Source organism: Odocoileus virginianus, chromosome 23 (genome assembly GCF_023699985.2).
Source record: "Odocoileus virginianus isolate 20LAN1187 ecotype Illinois chromosome 23, Ovbor_1.2, whole genome shotgun sequence".
NCBI classification, from domain to species: domain Eukaryota; kingdom Metazoa; phylum Chordata; class Mammalia; order Artiodactyla; family Cervidae; genus Odocoileus; species Odocoileus virginianus.
The window spans coordinates 38,739,832-38,760,347 of NC_069696.1; the positions used below are offsets into that span (position 1 = coordinate 38,739,832).

Consider the following 20,516-nt stretch of genomic DNA (forward strand, 5'->3'; position numbering starts at 1 on the left):
TGGCGTTCCACACTCTCTGGCTGGTGTCCTGGTCTGTCCTGAGTGACCAGTGAGCGACTCTGCCCATTGTCTCCCTCCCCTTGTCCCTAGAGCCGGAAGGGTGCTGGGTGTGCGGAGCACTAGCAATCATAGTAACAGCTAGGTGAACTTGGAGTTCCCTGCGGAAAACCAGTGCCACTGGGATCCTGAGTCTCCTGGAGGCCGAGCGGGCTCACTCCCCTGCCCTACCCAGCTGCAGAACTCAAGTTTTGTCCCCCAGACAGCAGCTGGGGTGACAGAGGAGCTTGAAGTCACCTGGCCCTGGGTTTGACTTTGGGTTGGGCAATCTTAGTGAATCAACCGAAGTCTCAGATCTTCAGTTTCAGCATCGTTTAAACGGACCACATCTCCTGAGCCAGGGCGCCTGTCCCCAGGGCTCCCTCCAGCAAAGGGCCTGGCAGGTGTGGCATTATTGGTCACGTCTCTTCTGTTTCCTCTTCTCCATCAGCTGACCCCCACCTCTCTTCCTGCCTCATCATATTTCCCCCATCCTTGCACACTCAGGGGGTTCCACACTGGTGCCTGCTCATGGAATTCTTCCTGTCTTGCCTAGGCAGTCCCCTCTGGAATGCCCTTTCTCTGACACCAGCTTTAACGTACCTGCTTAAATGCCACCTTGAAGGTCCCAGCTCACCCTCTATGTGACTCTGAGCTCCCCTCCTTACCAATCCTCTGTGCCCCCATTACTTCCTGCTTTGTTTGATGGACACCTGTGATGAAACTGTATCTTCCCGCTCACACCCTGGACTCACCAGTACTAGCTCCTGTGCCTGGCACACAGTAGATGCTCATTAAATGCTTATTGCCTAGAACTGAGGTGAACTCCACTCTTGGAAGCCTCAGGTTCTTTGAGAACAGCTCTGGCCCTGCCCGTGGGAGTCTGTCTCCAGCCCCGAAGGTCCCCAGATCTCCTGCTGGTGCCTCAGGACAGTGATACCCGCCAGGGCCCAGCCCAGCACCTGAGGGCCACCCCGCCCTCGAGCCGTTCTGCCAGACCGCACGCTCCGCCTTCTGCAAACGGCCGTGGGGGCAGCAGCTTGGGTAAGTTCCCCTTCCGCTTCCTCCTGCCTCCTGTCCCGCTGCTGCTGCTCCCCGCTGAGGACGCCTCCACAGCTCTCCACACGCCACGCGCCTGCGGAAACACTCGGGCTCTGAGCTGTCACCACTACCAGCCCCCAGGCCTCAGACACCATGCAGGCCATCAAGTGTGTGGTGGTGGGAGATGGGTAGGTATCTGGCTGGACTTGCTCACAGCTCCCTCCAGGGGTAGCCCTGGGGCCCTCCCACCCTGGAGTCCCTGGGGAAGCCCCCTGCCTGCAGACAGAGAGGGTCCCTAGGAGGCAGCCAGAGGAACCGCTCCCTTTTTCTCCCAGGGTCCAGAGGGAACCCCAGGGGTGGGCTGTACACAGCTTCACTCTCTCTGCCCCACTCACTCCGGAAACTGCCTGGGTAGAGAGTAAAAGCCTGCGCTTAGGGGTACCTGGGGCCTCTCGCCTGCACCCTGAGAGCTGGGGCTGGTCTCCTATGAGCCTCCGGTCTCCAAATCTGTGGCTGCCGGTGGGGGGTGGGTCCCCAGGCTGGCCTGGGCTCTAGTCCCTGACTTGCTCTGCTGTGTGGCCTTGCGCAAGGCACAGTGCCTCTCTGAACCAAAGCTTGGCCATCTAGGAAGAGGCCCACAGTCTCAGGGTTGATGTCGGGTCGCTGGAGCTATTTTGAGTGGTTGTCCTGCACGTATGTGTGCTCTGTAAAGTTCGCCTTCTAAGTCTCAGCCTGCATGGCTGGGGAGGTGGTGTGGGGGATGCAGGTGAGGAGCAGAAGGGGAGGGGCGTGAGAGACAGAGGAGGGCAGGAGGAGGGCGGGGTGGGGGTGGCTGTGGGGGTCGGCCCAGGCTGGGACTGAAGGCCCTTCTCAGCGGTGGGATCTCTGTGACTCCTGCTTGTCATATGCCCTTACAGGCCTCAGTTTCCTCATCTGTAAAATGACAGGTTTGATATCCCATCCCTTGGGCCTGCCAGCAACACTGCCCTCAGGGTCCAACACACAGGCACCGCCTGAGGTTTTCTGTAGGTCCAACCCCAACATATTCCAGCATGTTCCAGCTGGCAGGCCTCTGCTCCAGGCCTCCCATCCTACCGAGGGGCAGCCTGAGGCCTTAAGAGACTCGACTTTCCTGTTCAGGGGATGGTGGTGGGGAAGGGGCTGGTGTATCACGGGGGTGGGGTGGGGAGAGTGGGGGTGGGGGCTGGTTTATCAGGCAGCCCTTAGCTGATTGTGATACACGGCTCCTGCCCGTTATCTGCCCGCCTGTCCAGCCCTGCTCACTTCTGCTTTGGATCTGATCTGAGGAGGGGAGGGCGGAAGCCGAGGGCAATGTTCCAGTCACTCAGAAGTACCTTGCTGGCAGGCGGGGGTGGGAGGGGATGGGGAGAGAAGAGGGTGGGCGGCCCTCGTCAGAGTCGGAAGTGACGAAACCAAGGGGGGCAGGGAAAGGCCTGGGGGCTACCTGTGGCCCCCACCCCCTCCCAGCCCAGCAGACTCGGGGTGCAGACAGCCCCAGTCATGGCCCTCACTACTAACTTAGTGCTTGCCGTGCGCAGGCCCTGGGCTTTGTCACGCTCCTCTGTTTTATCCTCCCAGCAACCCTCATATTAGGCCCGTCTTACAGGTGGGAAAACTGTAGCTCAAAGAAGTTAAGTCATTTGCTTAAGAGCTCATGGGATCTGAGTCCCCCACATTTGGCGACTGCTATGCTGTGCCAGGACTGTGCTTCAGCCTTTTACCGGCTTCACCTAATTTACCTCTCTGTCCTTCCTGTGACGGTGGATTCATCTCATCCCTGTTTTCTGGACGGGGAAGCTACGGGGAGGTTTATGAGGCTTGCCTGAGAGCGCATCCCTGCTGGGTGGGTGATGAAGGATCTGGATCCCAGGGCAGTAATGGCAGAGCCCTGGTCAAGCTTCTGGAGCCTCCCGGGGACCCTCTGCTCTTAAGCCTCTGTTTCACATCAGAGTCACCTGGGAAAGCCTGTTACAAATCCCCAGATCCACACCACACTCGTGATTCAGAATCTCGGGTAGGACCCAGAAGTCTGTCCTTTAACAGACATCTCAGGTGTAATAACGCTGAAACAGAGATTCTCAGATGGAGACACTGAGGCCCGTGGAGGTGGGGCTTGGGTCTACCCTGAGGGTTGGACTAGGGGACCATGTGGGTCCTCAGAAAACCTCCCCGGGTCTCGAGCAGGGCCCCTGACTGCTGTCCTCTTGAACTTCCTGTCTTTCAGAGCCGTGGGCAAGACCTGCCTGCTCATCAGCTACACCACCAACGCCTTCCCTGGAGAGTACATCCCCACCGTGTGAGTTCTGCGCTTGGGTGGGACGCTCAGAGACTGGGGAGACACGCATCGATCACCAGGCTCACCCCCCTTTCAGGCACTTCCTGTGTGCCAGGCACTTGGGGGTCAGGCTCCAGGCAGTCTCAGGCCGGCAGAGCTGCCTGCTGATCCAGAGGGGGAGGTAGCCTCCTGTGCCAGGATGAGCGCCCCGGGCCCCCAGAGGGGAGGGAGGTGCAGGAGGCAAGCCAGGGAACAGGGGCCTTCAAGCAGGGAGATGTGGAGAGCTGGCCTCAGCAGAGCTGGGTGGAAGGGGACTGGGACAGAGGAGTGGAGTGGGTGCAGGAGGAGGGCCTTGACAGTGGGAGACTGGAGACGTCAGGGCACACGTGTGTGCAGGGGGAGAGGACGGTGCCACCGCAGGCCAATCAGGACCCACCCCCGTGTTGGATGTGGAGCAGGGGGATGGCTGTCACCTGACGTGCAGGTATGGAGGAGTATGTGGGGTGAACGGAAGCACCAGCCCCTCTCTCCTTGTCGCTCGGCGGCCCCACCCCTCCCACGACGGCCCCCCAGCTCTGCAGCACAGCACCCAGGGCTCTGCGTGGCCTTCTCCAACCTTTCTTTCTGGCTTCACCACCCAGTACTTCGCTTCTTGTTCTGTTTCTGGTTGCCTGGTCACCAACCACACCCTGGATGTTTCTACGTCAGGATCTCTGCTCCAGCTGCTCCTTCCGCCTCAAGTGCTTTTCCTTCCTATGCCCATGTGTCTAAGACCTCCAGGCCAGCTCCAGCATCCCTCCTCCAGAAAGCCTTTCTGACATAGCCTGAAGGGGTCTCTCACTCCCTAGACAGACTTTATCTCATCTTTTCCATGACCAAGAGTCTACAGAGGGCGGGGGACCATGTCCAGTTCTTCAAGGGTCTTAGGGTCTTACCTGCAGTATAATCTACACATTGTCTTAGAAACAATGTATATATCTTGAGTTGACCTGAACTGAACTTTACAGAGAGGCCCTAGGAGAATGGGTCACAGCTACCATCTCTCAAGGGCCTACTGGGTACCGGTCCCTGGAAATGTCACACATGTGACCTCATTTGATGCTCGTGGGAGGAGTTGGGATTATTTCAGCCTCACAGTGTTCGTGGGGGGAGCTGAGGCTCACAGAAGCTAAGGGACCTGTCCCCCAGGGTCACCAGGTGGGCTAGGATCTCTCTATTTCTCCCTGGCACAAGGGGCCAGGCTCCAGTTGCTTCAGGGACCCCCACCCAGGCAGGAGGATGGCAGCTAGGAGAAGGCAGAGAAACCTGGGTAGGAAAACTGGGAAAGAAATTTCTAGCCCGGTTCTGTTCCCAACTCCCCATAAGGGCACCAGTGGCCCTCTTCACATCAGCCTGTATCTGCCCACTCACCAACACCAAACGTTTGGATCCAACACCAAACGTTTATCAGCACCTCCTGGTGCTGAGGGATGGTGGACTCTGGACTTGGCAGGGAGGCAGGTGTAACATTAGGCCAACCAGCTCCTGCAGAAGGTTATTGTCATCAGGACGGTCACTGGCGCCACCTACTCTCCTGCCTCTGCCTGTCACAGCTGGGCTGAAGGGCCCACGTGCTCAAAGACCTTAGACCAAACGCTTCCCCTTTCTGAGCCTCAGTTTCTCTTTAAGAAATGTGGTGGGGCTGGGAGGTGCCAAGTTCCTTGCCCAGGCACCTTTCCTGTGCAGGGAGATGGGAGGTGAGTTCTCTGACACAAGATGGGGGGACCAGCAGAGGCCAAGGAAGGGCCAGGTGCTCTCAGCAACCCCTGGTGGCCCCGAGCAGATTCGGTGGTCCTGGACAGCTTTATAGGACAGACAGGATGGATCAGACAGGGTTTACCTTCCCAGGAGTCAGGAGCTGGGTCAGAGATCAGGGCCCGTTCCCAGGTGGGCCATCCAGGCAGGCTCACAGCATCCCACACAGGAGGCTCCTGCACTTCATGTAATGCTCGGAGGCCCCCATCCCCAAATTCTTAATGTTTGAACAAGGTGCTGTACATTTTCATTTTGTGTTGGGCCCTGCATGGTATGTAGCCAGACCTGCACCCCACCCTCTTTGTCTTTCTTACGGAGTCACTTGGCTCTGGACAAGCCCTTAGAGGGGCTCCTGCTTCAAAGCCTGCACTTCTGTGACAGAGAGGGGAAAATAAGCCCCCCTGAGCCCTTGACACTGGAGGGTGGGGACAGCTGGGGAGAGTAGAGTTGGGGAAAACAGGCAGCCTGAGATCTCTGACAGAGAGATAAAGGTCAGGAGGACTCTGGGGCTCAGCGTGGCAGGGTTTGCTGGGGCCAGAGGCCTGTGCCACTGGAACCAGATCAGATAAGAGAGAGAGCGAGTTCAGCTTGATGCCTCCGGTTGGGGGTTAAGAGCTCGAAGTCGAAGCCACGTCTCACAGACAGGGAGACTGAAGCCTGCTCTGTGGATGCTCAGGTGCTGGGCGTGGCAGATACAAAGACAAGGTAGAAAGACCCTGCTCTGGGGCATCTGTGACCTGGGGATCTCCCCCTTACCCTCTCCTTATGACCATTCTCAAAGGGAAGCCCAGGTGAGCTTTCAAATGCAAAAATTAGATAGAGGAATACCTTGCTGAAATTGCCCTCTCAAAACCCATTTCCTACCCACTCCATTTTGGTCCTTGGGGACCAGACATGCCAGCCTCCCCCAGGCCTCTGCACCGGCCACTTCCCATCAGTTAGTTCCCTGCTGAAGTAGCCCATCCCTGACCCCTGTCTAAACAATCCCTCCTTCCACCCAGGCCCCCTCCATCCCTCCACACCCTGCTTGATGGTCTCCGTAGCCCATCCTGATCTGACTTCTCCTGCCGGGATGTCAGCACTGTGAAGACAGGGCCCTGGGCCATCTAGTTCGCTAGACCGGCTGCTAGAACAGAGTTGAGCACCTCACTGGCTCTCTGTAGTGACTGGACCACCCTGGCAGGCAGAGAGAGCATGCTCTAGTCTGCCCTGAGAAGGTGCTGGAACTCAGCCACCACCAGGGAGCTCAGCTCTGCGGGGCTTCTCTCTGGGAAGAACACAAGGAGTTAATTTGGGTCAGATGGGTCAGTATTTGGTTTTCACTTTCCTTTGTACACTGGTAATCCCGCCTGGATTCCCATAGACAGGATGGCGCGCAGCCTCCCTCGTGGAGATACCAGGGGTCCTGCCAAGTTTTCCCACCTGGCCTCGCAACTCCCCCTTGCCCCACACTCCTGTCACCAGGTGTGTTAATCCCTCCCTGTGTCCAGCTGGCTCAAGCCTCCTCACTGCTCCTACACAGCTTCTATCCCCTCCCATCCCATCTGGGACACCCATGCCTCCGTGTCTCCTCCAACCACCCGCCTCTCTCCCTGGCGCTTCTGTCTTCCAGCTTCCCCTCTGACCCTTCTCCAATATGTTCCCACCCAGTGACCAAGAGAACCTTTTCCAAATGCAAAGCTGAGCACGTCACCCCTACCTGGTGAAGGCCTTCAGTGGCTCCCTGTTGTCCCGAGGACCGGGCCTCGAATCCTCACAGTGGTCCATGCCTGGCCTGACATATCAGTGCTCCCTGGTCCCCATACCAGCAGCCATACGTGCTCTGTGGTCTTTGTGTTCTGTGAGTCCACCTTCCTTCCCCTGGAGGCTTGGGTGGTGGTCAAGTGATGCCCAAGGCTGAGAGCCATTTCATCTGTCCCATGCCCCTCCTCCTCTCCATGGTGGAGGGCGGCAGAGCTGGGTGTGCAGCCTAGGGGTGCAGAAAGAGGCCACACAGTTCTGGGTAAAGGTACACCAGCTGTGTGACTTTGGGCAGGTTACTCCTGGGCTCTGAATCCCAGACACAGTGTAGAATCCACTTCCTGGGTCCACTGAATGATCTAAGTATAAAGGACCCGGGTGCTCAGCAAACATGGATTCCCTGCCCTCTGCACAGGCCCGGGTCAGCCCCATGTGCTGTGCTGTGCTGTGCTTAGTCCCTCAGTCGTGTCCGACTCTTTGCGACTCCGTGGACTATAGCCTGCCAAGCTCCTCTGTCCATGGAATTCTCCAGGCAAAAATACTGGAGTGGGTTGCCATGCCCTCCTCCAGGAGATCTTCCTGACCCAGGGATCGAACCCATGTCTCCTGCACTGCAGGCAGATTCTTTACCGTCTGAGCCACCAGGAAAGCCCAAGAATACTGGAGTGGGTAGCCTTTCCCTTCTCCAGGGGATCTTCCCAACCCAGGGGTGTAACCCACATCTCCCACGCTGCAGGCAGATGCTTCACCATCTGAGCCACTAGGAAGGCCCTGCACCTGAGCTCAAACTTCACTGAGCCTCCAGCCATGAACTCGCAGTGATGCTTACACCACAGGCTTTTCTGAACTGGGTAACAGGATCTAGTCCTGGCTCTGCCACCAACTGACTGTGAAATCTTGGGCAAGTCCCTTCCTATTTGTGAGCTTCAGTTTCCTCATCTGAAAGATAAGAGTGAGGGTTGGCCACAGTGGTGGTGTAGGTTCCGTTGGTCCTGGCTGCCTGTGGGTCTCTGGAGTGGGGGACTCGGGTTGTGGATCACTGTCTCTGCAGGAATCCCTCAGGCTCTGGGGAGGGGCCAGTGAGGGGGGTGTTTCGGGATGAGGTTGCTCCGCTTCTCAGCATCTCCCCATGGGATGGCTTGAAGGTCGTCTGTGCCTGGATCCTCTTAGTGGCCCTAAGAGATGGGGCTTTTTTTTTCCACAGTGAAGAAAGTGAGGCTCAGAGAAGCTGGGTTACTCACCCAGGGTCACATAGCCAGGACAAGGCTTCACAAGGAACTTTCTGCTCTCTCCCCACTCTGGGGGGCTGTACCCAGGCAAATCCACCCTCCCATGGAGCATTAGTCTACTTTCTCTTGCTTACAAATGAGTGCTCAGAAGGAGACCAGATCAAATCCCAGCTCCTGTGCTCCTGAGCTGGCTGGCTTTGGAAAAGTTATTTGACTTCTTGGGGCCTTGATTTCCTCAACTGTCTAAAGGGAATAATTTGAGGTTGTTTTGTCTTGGGTCACATGGGACTTCAAAACCTAAGATATGAGGGTCCCTAGCCCTCTGCCTGTCCTGTGACAGGTCCTACAAATCAGCTCTTTCCCCATCACCATGGCCTCTGAGACCCTAAAGCTGGTTCAGAGAAGATAGATATCTTTGGCTCAAGGAATCTTGGGGGACTTTTTGGTGTCAGAATTTCAGACTAGAGATTAGAGGAGATAATGTCCCTGTATCCTAAGCTCGCCCCAAAGGAGTGTTTCTGGCCGAAGCCAAAGAAAACACGGAGACTTCTTTTCCCATCATGCCCTGCGGTGTCTCCCTGAATAGTGCCTTTGGCCTGAAATCCCATGGCAGTTTGGGCAGTACCCAGAGCAGACACAGGGCAACTGTTGCTGTTGTCGTTTAGCCGCTCAGTCGTGTCTGACTCCTTTGTGACCCCGTGGACTGTAGCCTGCCAGGCTCCTCTGTCCGTGGGATTTCCCAGGCAAGAATACTGGAATGCATTGCCATTTCCTTCTCCAGGAGATCGTCCCAAACCAGGGACTGAACCTGGGTCTCCTGCATTGGCAGGAGGATTCTTTACCACTGAGCCACTATGTGCCAAATGTGATGCTGGCCTCAGTGCAGTGAGGAGCAAGCCAAGCCTGATGCCTTTGGGTGCTGAGTTCACCACAGACTACTGAGTGGGGGTGGGGGGGGGGGGCCCTGACCTGACTGGGACTCAGGGAAGGCTTCCTGGTGGAGGTGACCTTGAGATGGGGCTGGAAAGAGGATGAGTAAGAGTCAGCCTGGCACCAGGAAAAAAGAGCAGGAAGCCAGGGGAAGGGCATTTGCAGGAACTTCTCAGACAGGAGGGAGCAGGGCCATCTGAGGAACTGAAGGCTGGACAAGCACGGGGTATTAAATGCATCAAGTGGCCCACTTTTTTGGTGGAGGGTGTCTATCACAAGACAGATGTCTTTGAGTTGCTCTGAAGCACTAGGGCTTCTGCAGCCTGTCACTGAGCAACGTTTTGGGAGGGTTTCATGGAGGAGGTGGCGTCCCAAGTGCTTTGGTTCAGTTTCACTCTGTTCTACCTACAGTCACTAGGCGCCAGTCCTGAGACCTCAGAGATAAAGAGACATGGGCCCTGCCCCCACGGAGCCTACAGCTACATGGCAGTAGAGACACATTAATGCCAGCTCATAGTCTAGGCAAAGCAGTTGCCGGAGGGAGGGGATGACAAACTCTTTCCAGGTGAGGGACAGGGAAGAAGGTGGCTGGGATGTTTCCCCACAGAGGAGGAACTGCCTGGGCAGGGTTTTGAAGCATGAATGGGAGACAGGGTGATGAGGGCACAGAAGAATATTCCCAAGAGAGGCACGTGCAGACAGGAGCACAGGCTGGAGAGTGTGGCAGATCGTGTGATCTGGGAGGGAGGATACACCTTCGACAAGGAGAGGGTGGGAGGGCATTCCAGGCAGGGGGCACAGCGTGAACAGACTCAAGGAGGCAGGAAGCCTGAGCCTTGCCAGAAACGGAAACTGCTTGGCTAATGTGTGAAGGGAGGAGCAGGAGGAGAAGCCCACTGAGCCAGGGGTCTCAGTGGGCCAGGTCAGGGGACAGGAAGCAGGACCTGTGTGGGTGACCTCGATGCAGAGAGAGAAGGTGGTGGTCCCTCGCCCACAGGGAAGCTGCGGAAGCAGCTGTGGCACCCGGTAGTGAACACTGGACGTGGAATCAGAACCGGCTTCACACCTGGTTGGGTCACTTGCTCACTGGCTGTGTGGCCTAGGGTCAGTCACTCTACCTCTCTGATCCCAGTTTCCTTTTGCACAGCATTAGGGACCAGCTGCTGCCTCTCAGGAATGTGTGTAGTGAGAAATACTATTGAACTGAACCTTAAAAAAAAATCTGGAAGCTCGTGTGACTGTCCCAGAGGCCTCTCTGATGTCGGCAGGAGATTTTAGCATGTGCACATCCTTCACATGTGCCTTTACAGTGTATGCCAATGGTATTTCCTGAAATCTCTGGTGACTGGCAGCTTTTGGGGTGGGCTGGAAGGCCAGTGAATTAATACCCCAGGATATCCCTCTGCCAGTGCAAGATGGAGAAGGCAGATAAATACCCCAGCTCTCTGCCTTCTCAGGGGGATGCCCTGAACTCAGAGCCCCAGCAAGATGGAGTCCCAGTTCTACTTAGCCTGCCAGTAACACCTCAATAGCTTCTGCCCCCTCCCTTGGCTTCTGGGATCACTTCCCAAGTAAACTTTCATCTCAGGGTTTGCTTCTGGGGGGACCCAAACTAAAATGGGAACGAGCATTTATTCAACAAATAATGGGTACCCGCAGGACTTCCCTGGGGGTCCAGTGATAAAGATTTTGCCTTCCAATGCAGGGGGTGTGGGTTCTATCACTGGTTGGGGAACTAAGATCCCACAAGGCTCTAGGCCAAAAAAACCACAGTATAAGACAGAAGCAATACTGGTAACAGATTCAATAAAGACTTTAAACATGGTCCACATAAAAAAATAACAAAAAAAATTGGTTGACCAGCTGCAGCGTTCAGCCTCAGAGGTGGGTAAAGTTTATTCTGATTGTGCCTTCGAGAGAATGTTATACAGTCTTGAAAAATCATCTCTTCAAAGGATGCGTGCTGTGTGCTGGGCTTAGTCGCTCAGTCGTGTCCACCTCTTTGTGACCCCGTGGACTGTAACCCGCCAGGCTCCTCTGTCCATGGGATTCTCCAGGCAAGAATACCAGAGTGGGTGGTCCTGCCCTCCTCCAGGGGATCTTCCCAATCCAGGGATGGAACCCCGTTCTCCTGCATTGCAAGCAGATTCTTTACCAGCTGAACCACGAGGGAAGCCTAAGAATACTGGAGTGGACAGTCTATTCCTTCTCCAGGGGATCTTCCTGACCCAGGAAGGATAGACAGAGCAGAAAAAGAGTAGAGACAATGTTTTCTTCTTTATGCTCTCCTGCTTAAATGTATTTTTTTTAATATAATGGGTTGGCATTAAAAAATTAAAAATTAACCCCAACTGCAGAGTGCGGTGTGACGTGGGTCCCATCGTAGTCCCTGTCTGGGTCTTGGCCTCTGTCATGGAACCAGGGACTGCAAGTCCCCAGACTCTGGGGCTGGAGACTGACCCTCTGTCTTGCTTGTTGCCACAGGTTTGACAACTATTCAGCCAATGTGATGGTGGACAGCAAGCCCGTGAACCTGGGACTGTGGGACACAGCCGGACAGGAAGACTACGACCGCCTCCGGCCACTCTCCTACCCGCAGACGGTACACTGCCCACCCCTCCTCATGGTCCTGGCCTTCACATTCCTGTTTCCTCCACCTGGAATGCCAGCTCAGCCTGGTGAACCCTAACCCTCCCCTTAAGACCCAGCTCAAGGAGCCCCCACCCTCCACCCATCTCTGTCATCACTGTGCCTTCCCTGTCTTCCCGTGGGCTCTGGCTCCACCTGGTGCCCAGTGGGTGCGGCAGGCAGACCCCGGACAGGGATCCAAAGGAAGCTCAGGATGACCAGCCCCCGGGGGGCGTGGCGGGGGGAGGGGAGATGGGGGCACTCCGGCAGGTGGCTCTGTGGCTTCTCGGCTCTCCCTCCAGGGTGGCAGAGAAAGGGCTGGGACCGGCAAACCGACAGAGGGGTAGTGAGAGCATGGATTCTGGAATCCCAAGTGGCACACCCTTTAATCCTTGTAAACCTCACCTTTCCTGTCTGTAGAATGGGGTAGCAGCAGCATCGCTACAGCGTGATGTGAGGATTGCCCTCTTAGAACAGACTCTGGCCTTTAGGAAGTGTCGGATAAACAAGCAGCAGCCTGATACAGAGAAAGGAAACCCTGCTCTGCCAGATCCTAAAAGCGCAGCATCCCCTGGGCTGCTCCAGCCCTCAGTGGCTGCCCAGGTGTGGAGGGCCCAGGTTGGACGCCTCCAGGCCTCCCCTCACCAGTAACCCTTGCTTGATTCCCCAGGATGTCTTCCTCATCTGCTTCTCCCTTGTCAGCCCAGCCTCCTATGAGAACGTCCGGGCCAAGGTGAATGGGACGGAGCGGGACCTTAGGGGTTAGGGCAGGCGACCCTGAAGAGGGGAGCATGAAAGGGAGGGACTGGAGACTTCGGCCTGCCCCTGGGCAGCAGAGGATGTGGGCAGAGAGGGTTCCCAGTGCCAACCACGGCTGGTGGGAAGGGATGGGGGGGAATCTCGGGTCTCAGAGACGTTTGGGATAGTTAGTTTACTCTCTGACCTTGTCCTCTCTCCTTTCCGCACACCCTCATGCCCCCTTCTTATCGTCTCCCAACCTGGGGCCCCTCGTCTCCCCCGACTCCTTGCATGGCCTCCTGCTCCCGCCCGCCGGCCAAGTGGTTCCCCGAGGTGCGGCATCACTGTCCGAGCACACCCATCATCCTGGTGGGCACCAAGCTGGACCTGAGGGACGACAAGGACACCATCGAGAAGCTGAAGGAGAAGAAGCTGGCGCCCATCACCTACCCACAGGGCCTGGCACTGGCCAAGGAAATTGGTAGGGGTTTGGGCTCAGAGAGGGGAACTCCAACACAGCCTCGTGGTGACCGCGAACATAGCCTCCAGGGCCAGACTGTGCATTCCAGCCCTGGCTGTGCCGGATACTAGCTGTGTGACCCAGGACGAATCACTTAGCCTCTCTGTACCTGTGTTTCCTTATCAGTGAAATATGGCAATAGAAGTGGTTCTGAGTGGTTAGGCGAATTCAATGAATTCACACCCATGAAGCCCCTAGAGAAGCACTGTGCATAAGAGGCACTCTATGTTAATCATTATTAGTATTAGTGAAATCCATAAGCAGATACTGACATGACAGACGGAGGCGGGGTTGGAGTGGGCGGTGCTGTGGTTTCTCAGAGGACGAGCAGTCAACTCAGGCTTGGGTTTTCCGGGAAGGCTTCCTGGAGGAGTTGTTTCAGCTTGGGTTTGAAGGGTGGTGCCTTCCCTTCTGCCTCCTTCTCACACCCCATTCCCCACCCTCCTGGCTTCTCAGCCCAGCTCCTCTTTGCTTCCCGGTCACTGGCCAGAGACGTGAAGTGACTTCTCAGGGTCACACAGCTGGTAGGTGGCAGAAGCAGGATTTGAGGACAGGACCACAAGGCACTGGCACGGGGGCCTCCTCGTGGCGGCCCAGGGCTGTCTGCACCAGCTATGACTGCTGCGTCTGGCCTCTTCCCTGGTGTCCAGGCCCTGACCTGCCTGCCGCCTGGAGACAGGGCACTTGCCCAAGAGCCTGGGACCACCAGCAGGGTTTGGCCGCTATGAATTGCAATCCAGCTACCCAGGGCTCTCTGTGTCACCACAGGGTCCCACAGACCCAGGGTTTGGCCCCTGAACTAGTGGGGCCTCCTCCAGCCCCTCCCTCCTCAACCCTAACCCTCTTCCTTCCGCCGGAAGTGGGAGGGCTGGGGACTCACATCTCTCCACAGGAAGAGAAACCGCAGCCTCCACCTCCCCTTTCTCATGACTTGCCCAGTGACATGGCCACCTTTCCCAGGGGGCCTCTGCTGCTGTGTAAACACTGGGTCCTATGTCCCATCCTGGGGGCTCTGACTCCCAGGCCCTCTGATCCTTCCTCACGGATACTGGGGATTGACCCTGCCTTCTCTTCTTTCTGATCAGCCTGCCCCCGGACTCCTTCCACCCAAGACAGTGCCTCTGAGCCTGAGACCCTTTCCATCTTAAAGCAGAGGCTTTGGGATAAGATGGGGCCTGGAAACCTGGATTCTGGTACTAGCTCTGGCACTCTGTGTGACCTCGGGCCAGGGGCTCCCCTTCTCTGGACCTCAGTTTTTCCATCTGTATAAGTCAGCCTGCACACTCCCTAAAGGTCCTTTCTCTGCCAGAAAGAGATGAATTGGGGGTCCTGCCTTGGCCTCTAGCCAGTTCTTCTTGGAGCTGATCCCAGACGAAAGTGGGGCAGGGGCAGTGACTAATGACTTTGAACTTGCCTGGGACCGGCCCAGGCCAAGGTGGAGGCCTGGGGGGCCTTCAGGTGTGATGAGACAGTGGTGGCCTCTGTCCACCGGCCCGGTGTGCTGACTTGTGCCGCAGCTGCCAATTCCGGCTGACATGGACTGAGCACTTCCTGGGTGCTGGGCCTGTGCATTCTCCTGCTTCATCATCATAGCAACTGTGAAGGAGGGACTCTCATCACCCCACTTTATAGAGGATGAGGTAGAAGGTAGAAGCTTAGGTAGAAGTCAAGAGCTCAAGGTCACCCAGCTGGGATGTGGCAGAGCTAAGACTGGAACCCAGGCTGCATGGCTCCCTCAGTCATGATCAACATGGTCTACTGCCCCCACAGGTGGGAGACTGGGGTGCAGAGCAAGGCCAGGCCCCCCAGTCAGGACTCTTTCTCTAGATACTCCTAGCCAAGAAGTAGGAGGGTGGCAGGTGCCAAGGAGGACACAGTTGGTGGGTGTGGAAGGAAGAAGTGGACATTGGTCACAGTCCCTCACAGTCCCTTGCAAAGAGACAATGGCCAAATGCCCAGGGAGACTCTTCTGGGCTCGGCTCGGAGACTCCCAGACCTAAGTCATGGTGTTTCGTGCCTGCCAGCCTTGCCCTGGGACCGCTGCCCATGCTCCCTGCTGGGACAATGCTCCCATATGCAAGGGTGATGGGAGAGTCCAGAGTGTGACTTTAGACAAATGACATCCTCTCTGAGCTTAACTTTCCTTGTTCCTGCCCCATCCTTTTTTGCCCCTCCTGAGATCCTGGCTCCCCTCTCCAAGCTGTGTGTCTCTGGACCTGGGGCATCCCATCTCTGGGCCCGTTTCCTCACCCAGGAAGTGGGGACTCACAGAATTTCTTCACAGGGTTGCCGGAAGCACCCAGCTCAGCGCCTGGCAGGGAGCAGGTGCCGATCAGTGTCAGCCTGCTTCCTTCCTCACAGAGGAGTGGGCTCTAGGGAGCAGGCAAAGTCCCCCGCTCCCACCCCTCTCTTCCTTCGGTTCCTAAAATTGGCCCCCAGGCTTCTCTCAGGGAGAACTTCTCAATTGCTCACTTCAGGGAGACAGCTGGGGTTGTTGTGGACACAGAAACTCACACAGGTTCCTTCCAGAAGGTCATGAAACACTGCCCCGGAAGTGGGGCTCAGCCTGCCTTCCTCACTGTGCCCTGGGCTCCAGCCCTGAGTGGTCACATGGGAGAAGGACAGTCCCCTTACAGGTGAACAAGGCTCCCCATTTCTTATTCTTCTTGCTGAGAGTTCTCAGCAGCCCCTGGGGGATGGGAAATGTCTAGTGTGTGACTTTGGACTAGCGACTTTTCTGAGCCTCAGCTTTCTCATCTGTGAAATGGGGTGATCTTAAGGACCAGTTCGATGATATTTGGAAGGTCCTGGTGAGCAGGCCATGGGTTCTTCAGGTCTCCCACGGGAAGGTGGAGGCAGGTATGTGGCAATCTTCTGAAAGAAAGTGAAGTGCTGAGAGATTTGGTCACTGTAGCTTGAGCTCTTTTTTTCCCAGGAAGGTATCAAAATTCCTGCCACCTTTTGCAAATTAGGGGCTTATGTGTTTGAGAAAGACACAATCCTGCTGTCGTGGGTCTTAACCTTACTCCCTGAATAAAGCTCCTCCTTTCAGATGTGAGGAAACTGACGCACAAAGGGGTAAATGTGTGAGGGACACAGCCCGGGGGGCCCCCACAGCCTGGTGTGGTTGTATGACTTGGGAGGGGATTTTGCGCAGCCCTGACTTAGGCCTCTGTTCTCTTGCTGCCCTGACCCAGACTCAGTGAAATACCTGGAGTGCTCGGCCCTCACCCAGCGAGGCCTGAAAACTGTCTTTGATGAGGCGATCCGGGCCGTCCTGTGCCCGCAGCCCACACGGACACAGAAGCGCCCCTGCAGCATCCTCTAGGGGTAAGAGTCCCGCCCCCACGGCTTTGTGACACTCCCTGACCCTTCCCCCACTCCCCACACACAGCAGGCCATGGCTGGGAGGGAGGCGTTCAGCCACTGCTTGGTAGCCCTAGGTTTTACCAGGAGTGGCATTTAGGCTAGGACAGAAGAGGGACCATTGAAGTGGCCTCAGTTTGCCCATTTGCCTGAGCTGGGCCTGCTCTATGAGCCCAGTTCCCAGAAAGAAGGTTCAAAGTATCAGCAAAAAATGCCAGGTCACAGGAGCCAAGTGTGGCGTCACTGAGCTCCCAATCTGCCATCCCTGCAGGGGGGCGGAGAGGACCAGGGTGAAGAGATGCTTCAGCTCCTGTCCCTCAAGAGAGCCCAGTTGAGCCGGGGGGACCCGACACTCACATATGGGATAGAGGCAGGGCAGACTCAGCTCTGAGGCTATTAGGGCAGAAGAGGGATGGGTGGGGGCGGGAGGCACCCACAAGAATAGAGAGAACTTGGCCAACCTTGAGCACAAGCTGGGAGCTGGAGTGAGCCGGGAGCCAGGAGAGCTGGGAGCAGACTGTGGATTCTGCTTGGCCCCAAATTCTCACCCCCTGTTTGTCTTCCTTCCAGGACGCACCCAGCCTTCCCAGCCAGATGATTCTGCCTCTCCAAGGCCTGCCATGCAACGCCCAGTGGCCCCCGTGGCTGGCCATGCTGTTCCCTTCCTGTGGCGTTTCTTAGCAAGATGCTGCAGAGCTTGGTTGACTGTCTTCTCTGTGCTGAAGGTCCCCCTGGGGGCCCAAAGAGTGTAAATTTGTAGGTGCTGTGCCCCCATCCCCTCATGCTCCAGCCTTCTCAAGGGCCAGAGGGGGGCCCCAGCACCCAATAAGCCACCCCTGCATTTCTGTGGTCAGATGTCTCACATGGCGTCATCTACCCATTTACGCCTCCCCTCGCCCCTCAACACCTGAATCCCCTCTAGGAACTTCAGGCCAGATGGTTGCTGGCCACCACTTATATACCTTCAGAGATGGGTCTCTCATTCCCTCCTGGGGCAGTAGTATATACTGCAGTATTGATGGTCTTGCTTATCTGAGAGTTCTCCTACTGAGCTAAATTAAGTGTCTCAGAAAGTTTGTTCCTCTCTGGTCTTAGTCCTCCTTTGGGGACAACATATTACCTTCAGATTTTCTAAGTCTCTGTGAGTACCTGCCCAGTCAATCAAAAACCAGGGTCCTGCTGACTCCTGCCATCTCTCAAGTCTTTCTGCTCTGCTCACAGGACCCTGAGCTGCATTTATCTGTGAGAGTCTTAAAACTTTCAGACCCTGCCAGTCAGGACTTTTGCCATTGCAAATAGAAACCCTGCTTAAGCAGAAAATAAATTTATTGATTCAAGATTGGAAATATCATGACTTCAGGGGCAGCTTGATCAAGGGGGCTCAAATGAAGTCATCAGGGCTCACTTTCCTATACCTTCTGTTGTCTGGTTCATTCTTAGGCACAGTGACTGTCAGGGCTTCACCCTTCCAATTTCAAGTTTGGCAGAAAAAGAGCAAGTGTCTTGCCCCGGGCAAAGTTCTGATTAAGGTTTACTCTGATTGGTCCAGCTTAGATCTTGGGCCCCCTTTCAACCAATCACAGTTGTCAGGAGAATCCTGTGCTCTGATTGGCCAAACCTAGACTACTTGAAAAGCTAGAGAGTGGAGAGTAGAGTGAAGGTGGGGGGATTTGGTTCTCAAGAAGAGGCAGAGAGCTTTGTCAGAATTTGGGAATATGGGTATCGAGCAGCCAGAAACCCCAGTCTCCAATATTGGCAGTCCCAGGAAAGTGTCCAAACAGTGTAAGGAACCAATGCAGGACCCAGCAGGCGCTAAGCACAGGCAAGTTTCTTTAAGAGATGCGGCTGCTATCAGGATTAACGAAGCTCATCCCTAAAGCTCCACGGACGGGTATGGAGCCAATCTCTCCTTAGTGTTTGTTGATTCACGAATGCCGGACTTTGCAATCCTGTGGATGATTGTGCTTCTCTATCTGAGCTTCATCCTTCCATTCAACACAAATTTACGAAGCACCTACTGTGTTCCAGGCACTGTTCTGTGGTCCTGCGATGCACCCGAGTTATTGCCCTCAGGGGCTGTCTAGAGAACCTAAAATAAAGAATTTTTAAAAAGAGATAAGAAAAAAAAAATAAAAAGAGATAGGAGACCCTGTCCTAACAATCCAGAAGTCTCCCAATTCCCAACCAGTGAAATGCTTTGAATTTCCATTTCCGGCTCCCCTAGGGCTCCTAGCCATTTCTACTGCCCCAAGACCTGAAGTCCTGATGCAAGATCTCAACTCAACTGACCTTTCCTCTTGAGAGCCCCACCCTCTAGAAAGGGATGGGGTGTAGGCGGGGAAGCACCATAGCCTTTCTCAGTTTCAGCTCAGACAAGGTTGTTATGTTTTTAAAGTTACCTCTCTTCTGAAACAAACCAAAAAAACCATTAACACTGTTATCTCACCCCACCCCCAGCCCACTCGACACAAAAATAGATGTGTGTGGGTCAGAACCCACACTCTAAGATGTCCAACGTTTAAAAACCCTGAGAAGGCCTTTTCCAGCAGGCCAGAGTCTAGAAGAACCTCTTTCTGTTCCCTGCTTTTCTGGGGCCTCGGGATAAATTCAGGACCATCCTGGTGGCCTCAGGCCTGGCCACACCCTGCCTTCCTCTCTCCTGTGCTGACACCTCCTCTGCCAGGTACCTCTTCTACCAAGCCTACCCCAGTGAATACAGTCCTTGTTTTATACCAGTAATAAAGTCAGGAAATAAAAACTCTCACCATTGTGTGGTTTCACGTAGCCTATATGATCTCATTTAATTCTCCTGGCAGCCTCCCAGTGTAGTACTAACAACTCTGTTTTGCAAAGAAGGAAACAGAAACATAGGAGTTAGGGCTCAATTCACTAAGGCAGACACTGTACTTTTCAATCCACTATCACTACTTGCATCCCCCTTGCTAACAGAATCCTAGTTGTGTTCAGAGCAGCAATGTATCTAGACCTAGACAAAAATACTTGTTCCCAGCCTGCTTTGCAGCTGGAGTTCCAAGTTCATACAGTTCCAGCCAATAAGACATAAATGAAAGTAATTGGAGAGGCAGCTTCTGTGAAAGTTTTGGTTTTCCTCCATAAAAAATGATAGGACCAACCAACACTGCCCTGTGTCCTAGCTCCTTCTCTAATGAATTCTGATGAGATGTCTGGAGCTGCAGCAGCCATCTTTGAACCTGAAACCACAAACAGGAAAATACAACCTAACATGCTAAGAATGGAGAAGCAGAAAGATAAAAAAGCCTGGATTCCTCAAAACTTTGGTCAGCAGTTGAACTACTGCCAATGGCTGCCTTGTTAAGGGAACAGAAAAAAAATGAAACCACTTATTTGTTTACGCTGCTGTTACTATAGTTTGAGGTCTTAGGACTCCTAGCTCTGTGCTCCTTCCTCTGTATCACTGCGTACAGAACTTGCTGGACATTGGGTGAGTCACTTGTTTCTGCTTTGCAAATTGGCTGAGGACCAGAAGGGCTTCAGATAGGAAAGAGAAACCTTGAGGGAAGTTAGTGAAGAATTTTGAAATAGGAAGAACTGTTAGTTATGGGCAAGAGCTGACAACATGGTGATGTTCACTCATTTGACAGCAGCCACTCCCAAGCACCCTGCTACCACCAGGCTTGGACTGGGTATCAGGGATTGGCCTCTTGCAATGAAATCATCACCTGATGGGCAGGAAAGCACCTGCCAGATAAGCCTACTTCATTTGGGACTCTCTGTCTTGGAGTCTGGCTTATCCTTGTATCTTCTAAAACAGAGGCCAGGGGTCCCCCTGGCTTTTCCCATTCTGTGCTCCCAGCATTCACTGGTTACGAAGACTGGAAAATTCAGCTTCCCAATATCTGTTAAACCTACCCTGTCATCTGGCCCATCGTCACTTCCTGCTCTAGGCCTTGCAATCATCCTCTAGACAGTAGCTATACCTTCTCACAAGCCTTCCTGTCTGCACTCTCCCTGCCTTGTCTAACCTCCATCAGGCATCTTGGGAGATCATCTTCATTTACAAATGTAATTATGCCACTCAGAATCCTCAGTGTAGGGTCACCGTGATCCTAGCAAGTACCTGGTATCTAGTGGATGCTGGATAAGCCTCTGTTGCTTATATAAATGAACAAGCAGACAAAAATACGGACTTTAATGGAGAGAGAGACCCAATCCTTCT

At 54.8% G+C, this 20,516-nt stretch overlaps 1 protein-coding gene across 1 annotated transcript; it reads left to right on the forward strand.

Annotated features, from left to right (window-relative positions):
• Nucleotides 1-1,098: 1,098 nt before the first annotated feature.
• On the forward strand, nt 1,099-19,082 carry RAC2 (Rac family small GTPase 2). Its single transcript, XM_020879729.2, has 7 exons — nt 1,099-1,265; nt 3,323-3,394; nt 11,551-11,668; nt 12,365-12,427; nt 12,754-12,913; nt 16,150-16,282; nt 16,889-19,082. Exons 1-6 carry the CDS (start codon nt 1,231-1,233, stop codon nt 16,278-16,280), a joined length of 579 nt encoding a protein of 192 aa, XP_020735388.1. The 5' UTR covers nt 1,099-1,230; the 3' UTR covers nt 16,281-16,282; nt 16,889-19,082.
• Nucleotides 19,083-20,516: the final 1,434 nt, after the last annotated feature.